Raw genomic sequence first — 9,152 nt, 5'->3', positions numbered from 1 at the left:
TTCATATTGTTTGTATCAACAGTCTCTTGTATCTTTGAGTACTTCAGTTAATTAATAAAAATAAAACTCCTATTAAGTATAATAATGAATACCATATTACCCTTCTGACTCTACGCACGGGAAACAGAAAAACCTTTCACTTTCCCTTTACGGGGAAATCTGTCAAGACAAGCCGTTTTAGCTCTTTTGCGCCCTCTACTGGATAATAATCGTAATTTATTGACAAGCCGTTACCAGCGGGGTCAGATTTATGAAAGTTTAACACCGTTATAAAACATCCTCAGACGTCAAGACGTCAAGAGTAGATCTGTAGCTTCCATAATGGCGCACACAAATTTTGTTGGCGCGACAGGACCGCTTTAAAAAAAAAAAAAAAGAATTTTCATTCATGTACATTTGTTGGAAGGCAATGTATTAGGAGGAAATTCTGCAAAAAGCTAAATCCTAACTACAAGGCTACAGATGTGGAAAACATTCATGCACACACACACACACACACACAAAAAAAAACCAACCAACACACACACTAAATACCCACTGTGTGTAAGCACACACACGAACTAAATACTCAGTTTTTGGACCAGGCCTCGTTTTTAGACCACAGCACCATCTGCTGGGGATGTGATGAAACTCATGCTGAACTCCAAAGAGAACCCACTTGAATCCACTTCTGAATGTCTGTGTGTGTGTGTGCGGGAGTGTGTGTGTGTTTGTGCATGTGTGTGAAATGTGAAAATGTGAATCCCTCTGGCTCTCCCCGAGTCGTGGTAGTGCATTCTCAGATGTACAGTACACTGTTGATTTTATCTGAATTTTCATTACAAAAAATTCAATTTTATACCAAATAACGCCTGAGTGCATGACTTACTTGGTTTGATAAGTATTTTCTTTTCTATGAAGTTAGGCTCATGAACTTAGTCTTAAATCATAATCTTACACAAAACGAATACATTCCATTTCCTCTCAACACATAAGCATCCCAATCAATTAAATGCATATATACATAAATAAGGCATTATTTGTTTTATTAGCTGGTTCATTACATCGATATTCAGAGTCTTCAGGTGAAAGTGATTTAATATTGATGGTTTGACTCAGTGTGCATGAGGTAATGCATACAGCCTGTTGGGCTGTGGCACCTGCGTGTCATATGCCTGTGTCATATGCTGTGCAGTGATTATGATATTTTTAACAGCCATGCTGTCCCCGGGGCCGGGTCATGGCTGACATGGCTGACATGCCCTAGACTCGCGCTAGACAGCTTTTAAAGGTGCAGGCCACACTGACCTGCCACACTGCTCTGAAACGAATGGCTGAGCACACCCAACCTGTTTTAACAAGCTGAGCAGCTAGCAGGGAAATTAATTTGCTCCACAAAATACACTAAGTTATGGACAATGATGACTTATGGAACAACACCGGATAATCATCTTAGTCACAAAATTAGTGAAAAGGTATTATGTTCTCCTGCAGCTTGTTGTTTGTTTCAACTTAATTCAGAAAAAATGAGTTCATAAACCTCGCCTATAGAAGTTACATTTTGTATATGGAATGATTTTTCACAATTTATTGCCCTTATTCAAATGATTAGTTTTAACTTTATAGCATGTGCTTTCACCAAAATTCCCACTGAGTCGACACTAGTAAGTGGAAATACATTTCAGTAAATGACAATGGAAAATAAGAGCAGGGGCATGTTCATTGTTTATTTCCTGCGCTAGTGACGCATGGGATCTGTAGTCAAATGCATATACAAAGCCACAAAGAAAACGGAGTTAAAAACTACAGCAATTATGCAAGAAGCTTCGCTCATAAAATAAAAAAATATGACAACGGGCGTACATTTCAGCCAATTAGCGAAGGAATAAGAAATAAGACCACACCTTCTACTGTCATGATAAATCTTAGCCAATAATCAGGAGGATCGTTATTGATGGACGTTTGCATAAGCCAATAGAATTTCTTATCTAAAAGTGATCATTACCTCCCATTTCCAAGAATGCCAGGGATATTCGCTAATGGCGACGGACTGGGTAAGTGAGAAAGTTAGCCATAGATACATCAGAATCAAAATGTTTAAAATACCTCGCGAAATGAGCAGTGAACATCGAATTTCAATACGGAATTCAACGGAAAACGGTGTCAGACTGCCAATGATTGCATCGATTCCGAGTGACATTCTTGCCAGACTGTTTTTTCATTGTGTTACTCTGTTGTTTTGACAGTAGCTACAGTCCAGCTGGTGAGTTTTGTTTTGTTTTGGCTCCCGTCTTGCTGTCCAGGAGTTACGCTTTTGCTTCATTCATTTAATATTTTTGAATGACAGGCATTCAAGACATTGTTGCAACTTGATGACATTCTTTTGCACATAACGAATAAGTTTTAACACGTTCCTAACATTTGGTGGATTTATATATTTATGTTTTCTTTCTTCATTTCGGTATGTGCTAACAAAAGAGTTCCGCTTTGTCACATAATGACAGCCATAGTCGCTAACCAACTAGTTAGCTAGCTACCAGTTAATCAACCTTTAAAGAACCTCGTTTTTTGACCGCCTCTAAAAATGATTTTTGTTCAAACTAAATCGTTTTATATAAAAAAAAAAAAAAAAGATTTAGTCCACAGTTGCTATAGCAAACTCTTTACATTTGATCGTCTGGTAGGCTACATTTTACTTCTTATCAAACGTATGGTTAAAATGGGGTGATCCACATTTCTTTTAAAAAATAGCGGTTAATAACCACCACTTTCAGAGTAATTCCATTGTTTCGTTCCTTCTTATTACGCAGTTATGAATGAATGGACTATGAAGCGCATGCGCCAAGTCCCTAAACTTTATAAACAAGACTTGCGTGCAGAAGGTCACATGATGGTTATTACGAAACCCGCATACAGAGTTCGCAGACAAAGAACGTAATTCATGGGCGATTGTTCTCTTCTTTAACACCATCAGAAAAAAAACATATGCGTCCAATTTTTCATTAATATGTAGAGGGATATATTGACTGCAACTGCAACTCTTAACGCTGGCCAATCAATGATGTTGCTAAGGCATATGTGTAAATTGAAAAGGGAAAAAAATAGATCTATAAAATATAGATCCTGACAAGCACTTAATATTTATATTTCATATTAAAGTAAAATGAAATTGGATTAAATAAGTGTGTGTGTGTGTACTGGTGATATGTAATTTAGTTTGTGTAATTATTAGCAAATGAATCACATTTTCAGCACAAGGTAACCATGTAGCAAACCGAATCTGGCACAGCAAGTTTCCTGTTCTCCAGTGCTGTATACAGGACAGGGGTGTCCGATATGGGGCGAGCCTTTTTAGGTTGGCTGAAATATGGACTGTGCAAAGCTTATACGCCAAAGAAAGGAAATACATACATTTAGAAACAGAAATGGCTGCTGATAGTTTGACCCAGTTTTTCCTGTAGCAGGGCTCTATATTAGGCTACAGGAGGAAAATGTGGGTCCACGTTTAGACACTGCCTTATATAAGGCTCTGTTTGCATCTCTTATTAGAGTTACACCTGACAAAGACTTTCAGGTCAAACAACTGTTTTGCACTGTTGCACTTGTTTTGGGCAAATTTGATAGTTTCTGCAGTTATTACATTCATATTACCCAGGCAGAGCGCAAATGGAGATGATTATGTTTATCGTTATGTCCGCAGTCGGGTGAGCTGGCCAGGTGTACCATGGTTTGGCAGGTGAAAACTGCAGTGGTGGCAGACAGAGTGGAGGAGACCCAGCAGGGGGCGCTGCAGAGTGCTGTTGGAATGACCGATGCCTTCAACACGCTCAAGTGCACTGAGCACCTGCCCTCCTCTGACAGATGCCCTTCCAGTGAGAGTCATGTGGAGTATGGTAATCTCTCTCTCTCTCTGTCTCTCTCTCTCACACACACACACACACACATGCTCTCTTGCAGTGTGCACACTGTAACATACTGTGCTTACATTCTGTCTGTTTACCTGGGAAATGCTCCCTTCTTGCTGAGCCATTTTATCTTTTGACCTTTTCAACCTGAAAACAGACATTAAAGCCAGGGGGATTAGTTGTGTGTGTAGAATAAGTAGCGAGGACTTTACTGCATTAAAAGTGGCACCTGGCATTGCTCACATTCTCCACAGATGACCTCCCCGAGCTGCAGGAGGTGCAGGAGGAGGTGCAGGAGACCCGGCCATCCCCAGGGGTGTTCCAGGTGGAAGTGGGCGTGTCCCATCAGGAGGGACCGTCGGACACCTGCAGGCCCGCCCTTAAAAGTGACTTCCCCGACACAAACTGGCTGACAGAGCTGGCCAACATTGCCACAAGCCCCCAGAGTCCTCTGCTACAGAGCTCCTCCCACAAGAGGTGAGTTACACAGGGCTCCTCCTACAAGTCAGACCCTTCCACCTGAATCTCTTCTAAAACAGGTGTAGTGTTGAACAGTATTGCACCTCTGTAAGCAGTGCACATGTTAATCCCACCTTTGTAAACAGGTGAGATGTAAAGAGTTAAGCTGCTCCCGCTGTCTGCCCCTTCAGGTCCCCTCCTGTACACATCATAGCCACTAGCAGCAGTTTACATTCCTATGCTCGGCCCCCCTTGGCCTCCAGCAGTGAACTCAGCCCCACCCACGCCCGGAGTCACAGGAGAGAGCGCAGGCACCTCAGGGTATGATCTATGATCTACAGCCCTGGCATAAACCACTTCCTGTTGACTTCCTGCTCATATACTGAAACTCCTGCATGATAATCTGTGCCACACACACTGTATCCTACAATCACTAACCAGACGGCAGTTGTATTTTTGAACCTTACCCAGGCCAGAAGTGCGTCAGAGTCTGCAATTTCCTGCACGTCTTCCTTCTCGGGTGAAGAGGCCGTGGGGTGGTCCCAATCCTGGCCACCCACAGTCTGGCACTGCTTCCTGAAAGGTACACACACCTGCACTGCTTCCTGAAAGGTACACACACCTGTACTGCTTCCTGAAAGATCATACGTCATACATAAAATAAGGAATAAAGAGCTCAAGCTGCATGATCTGTTGTTCTCCCAGCTGATCTCTGTAGGAAATGGTGCCCTCTGTTGTCCTTATGGCAGTATGACAGCGAGAGTGAAGTAGATCAGTTACAGTACGGCAGGCTGATGTAAGGAAGAACTGCAGCATAGGGAACCAGGCTGTTGGTGACAGGAACACCCGTTTATAAACTGATGATTTCATTTTGAAAGAGGCCTTCCATACACTTGCATGGTAGTCTTGCTGTATCACTTGAAAGGGCTCATTAGCATGGACTAAAGAAAAGAAGCATTAAAGGATGTAACTAAAATGAGAATGATGTAAAGCAGAGCTAATTTAATTATTGGTATATAAAAATGTTAACATGCATTTAAAAAAATGCTTTCTATGTAAGTTTTGAAAGTGAACACTAAAGGTACTGTTCCATTTGGACACAACAAAAACCCAGTGGCTGTTACAAAACAGATTTAAACCAATCAAATATAACTTCCAACCCATTCAAGACTGATTTAAACCAACTGAAAACTTAGCCTGATTTTCCCATAAAGAGCATGTGCAGAGAGGGGAAATGAATGAGCGTGCGTCCCCGCCCCCTCAGGCACACGCGTGCGGTTCCAGAGGAGGCGGGGCCTGGAGTGGCACGATGTGGAGGACCTGTGTGACCCCGGCGATGAGTCTGAGGATGAGACAGAGATGCCAAGCCACACACTCAAGGTACAGCCTTTTTAACATTACTACTATTATAATTATTTATGTGCTGTTAGTCCTGGTTTGGCATTCAAAAAGGGCTGAGAGTTCAGGGCTCAGGTGGCAGTTCAAGGTTTAGGATTCAGAGTTCAGGTTCAGGGTTCAGATGAGGGACTCAGGATAGAATGTGATTTGAATGTTAATCATGCTGATGTTTTAACATGCTGCTTATTTAAAGTGCTGAACAAGGATTTGATCTCCTGGCCTGTGTTGTGTATCAGTGTGGTTTAGTAATGGTGATCTCCTGGCCTGTGTTGTGTATCAGTGTGGTTTAGTAATGGTGATCTCCTGGCCTGTGTTGTGTATCAGTGTGGTTTAGTAATGGTGATCTCCTGGCCTGTGTTGTGTATCAGTGTGGTTTAGTAATGGTGATCTCCTGGCCTGTGTTGTGTATCAGTGTGGTTTAGTAATGGTGATCTCCTGGCCTGTGTTGTGTATCAGTGTGGTTTAGTAATGGTGATCTCCTGGCCTGTGTTGTGTATCAGTGTGGTTTAGTAATGGTGATCTCCTGGCCTGTGTTGTGTATCAGTGTGGTTTAGTAATGGTGATCTCCTGGCCTGTGTTGTGTATCAGTGTGGTTTAGTAATGGTGATCTCCTGGCCTGTGTTGTGTATCAGTGTGGTTTATTAATAGTGATCTCCTGGCCTGTGTTGTGTATCAGTGTGGTTTAGTAATGGTGATCTCCTGGCCTGTGTTGTGTATCAGTGTGGTTTAGTAATGGTGATCTCCTGGCCTGTGTTGTGTATCAGTGTGGTTTAGTAATGGTGTTTGCCTGATCAGACAGCACTGCCTCTGTGATGCTCCTCTCTCTGTTCGTTTGCAGAGCTATGGCTCAGAAGGTCTGAAGCTGGTGGCACACGACGAGGCCGTGTCTTCTGGCCAGTCGGTTCTGAAGCTGACCTTTGACCCCGGCTCCACAGTAGATGGGCTTCTGACCACAGAGTGCAGCCTGGGCCATCCTTTTTACGTGAAAAATAAAGGTAGGGAATGTTAAAACATACACATCACCTAAAAAAAATAAAAAAAGATTCCTTTGTGAATTGCACCTGTGCTGTCCTGGGTCTGAACACAGAGCACTGAATTCAGGAAGTGATGTCAGTCAGGAAGCAGGAAGCAGGAAGCAGGTGCTGGTAATAGCAGTGGAGCAGGGAAGAGAGGGAGGGCAGAGTGTGTCACGGTTAGAGAGCCATGCAGAGGGGCGTGTTGTGGTCACTCAGCTCAGGTAGCTCCGCTCTCTGTCTCTCAGGATGGTCCTCCTTCCACCCGAGCCTGACGGTGGTGCAGCACGGGATCCCCTGCTACGAGCTGCAGCTGGGGGACCTGTGCCTGCCTCCTGGCCACCGCGACTCCATCAGCTGCGACCACTCCGTGGTCTTCCGCACCTTCAGGAGGTGACGCTTCCCGCAGGGCTCACCCGTCAGCTGTTTCTGTAAAGAGAAATGCCAAAACGATCTGAATAATTATCACTGAGATGCGTCTTTTTAAAAATAAGACTGCAAATTAGGATTTCAAAACCCACATTGTTTAAAAGATATCAGGCTGCATACATCAATTTTTTAGAATTTTGGTGGCCTTTTTTTCTAAATTTTTAAATTCTGAATAGGTGACTTTCCACTGATTTGGTTTGTGGTTATGCTGAGCAGTGTGATGTTCTTTGTAATGATTTACAGTCCACATTTTCCTGTCCATCCAAATGATGATATACTATTTCTGTGCACGCTTCCTAACTGAGGTAGTGCAGTAACCTGCTGCATGTGTGTAGAGTAAGGCAGCTGTGTGTGAGCAGCAGTGTGAGAGCAGCAGTGTGTAGAGTACTGAAGCAGTGTGTGAGCAGTAGGGTGTGAGCAGCAGTGAGAGCAGCAGTATGTGAGCAGTAGCTGAATCTCTGGCTGTTCTCTTGCCAGTTTCCACTTCACCCCGCTGGACTCGGCCGCCGTGTACGTGCTGAGCAGCATGGCCCGCCAGCGCCGCGCCTCCCAGACCAGCGGGGGTGCCGTTCAGAGACCGGGGCGGGACTCCCAGCCCCCCCGCCCCTCCCAGTCCCGCCACAGCAATGCCAAGAGGAGCCACGCCCCCAGAACTCCCAGCCCTGCCACGCCCACAAAGTGCAAGCGGCCAATGAACGCCTTCATGCTCTTTGCCAAGAAATACAGAGTGCAGTACACACAGATGTACCCTGGGAAGGACAACAGGTGTGTGTGTGTGTGCGCGTGTGTATGAACACAGCACAGAACAGCGGCTGCTTACAGAAGCAGCATAACACTCTGCTCTGCTGTGTCGCTGCTTAGTCAGCTCAGTCACCTCTGAATGCGCGGTGTGCTTTAGTTTGCTCTTCCCCTGCAGTTTGGTAGCCCAAAGCAGGAAATGTAAAACAGGGGAGCGGGTTTCGTACCTGTTAATTAGAACACATGTGGAGGCCAGGCTGGCTCTGAGCCAGAGCTCTGGAGCTAGGACTGATCCCTCTCAGTGAGGGGGTGTGCAGGGTGACCTCTGACCTCTGACCTCTGCATGCAGGGCCATCAGTGTGATCCTGGGGGACAGGTGGAAGAAGATGAAGCAGGAGGAGAGGAGGACGTACGCCCAGGAGGCCAAGGAGCTCGCAGAGGAACAGAAACGGCTCAACCCCGACTGCTGGAAGCGCAGGAGAACCAGCTCAGTGAGCACTGACTGCTCAACCGCTAACACACACACAGCCAGCACAGCTCAGTGAGCACTGACTGCTCAACCGCTAACACACACACAGCCAGCACAGCTCAGTGAGCACTGACTGCTCAACCGCTAACACACACAGCCAGCACAGCTCAGTGAGCACTGACTGCTCAACCGCTAACACACACACAGCCAGCACAGCTCAGTGAGCACTGACTGCTCGACCGCTAACACACACACAGCCAGCACAGCTCAGTGAGCACTGACTGCTCGACCGCTAACACACACACAGCCAGCACAGCTCAGTGAGCACTGACTACACAACCGCTAACACACACACAGCCAGCACAGCTCAGTGAGCACTGACTGCTCGACCGCTAACACACACACAGCCAGCACAGCTCAGTGAGCACTGACTGCTCGACCGCTAACACACACACAGCCAGCACAGCTCAGTGAGCACTGACTGCTCGACCGCTAACACACACACAGCCAGCACAGCTCAGTGAGCACTGACTGCTCAACCGCTAACACACACACAGCCAGCACAGCTCAGTGAGCACTGACTGCTCGACCGCTAACACACACACAGCCAGCACAGCTTAGTGAGCACTGACTGCTCAACCGCTAACACACACACAGCCAGCACAGCTCAGTGAGCACTGACTACACAACCGCTAACACACACACAGCCAGCACAGCTCAGTGAGCACTGACTGCTCGACCCCTAACACACACACAGCCAGC

The 9,152-nt window shown here is 45.6% G+C and overlaps 1 protein-coding gene across 2 annotated transcripts in view; it reads left to right on the top strand.

Annotated features, from left to right (window-relative positions):
• Positions 1–1,983: 1,983 nt before the first annotated feature.
• The window catches only part of LOC118218996 (HMG box-containing protein 1-like), an 8,766-nt gene continuing 1,597 nt past the window's right edge, over positions 1,984–9,152 (top strand). The window contains exons 1-11 of one of the 2 annotated variants that reach the window (XM_035401761.1): positions 1,985–2,033; positions 2,226–2,242; positions 3,680–3,872; positions 4,139–4,361; positions 4,535–4,664; positions 4,815–4,926; positions 5,608–5,723; positions 6,580–6,736; positions 7,003–7,147; positions 7,661–7,948; positions 8,271–8,412. In XM_035401761.1, coding sequence (XP_035257652.1) covers positions 2,000–2,033; positions 2,226–2,242; positions 3,680–3,872; positions 4,139–4,361; positions 4,535–4,664; positions 4,815–4,926; positions 5,608–5,723; positions 6,580–6,736; positions 7,003–7,147; positions 7,661–7,948; positions 8,271–8,412 — 1,557 coding nt within the window. In that variant the 5' untranslated portion in view covers positions 1,985–1,999. Of the gene's footprint in view, positions 2,034–2,225; positions 2,243–3,679; positions 3,873–4,138; positions 4,362–4,534; positions 4,665–4,814; positions 4,927–5,607; positions 5,724–6,579; positions 6,737–7,002; positions 7,148–7,660; positions 7,949–8,270; positions 8,413–9,152 lie in introns of both variants that reach the window. The other variant, XM_035401762.1, reaches the window with a different exon arrangement.

Source organism: Anguilla anguilla, chromosome 19, assembly GCF_013347855.1.
Source record: "Anguilla anguilla isolate fAngAng1 chromosome 19, fAngAng1.pri, whole genome shotgun sequence".
NCBI lineage: Eukaryota > Metazoa > Chordata > Actinopteri > Anguilliformes > Anguillidae > Anguilla > Anguilla anguilla.
The sequence above is the reverse complement of the archived record's forward strand: the minus strand, read 5'-3'. Positions and strand labels throughout refer to the sequence as shown.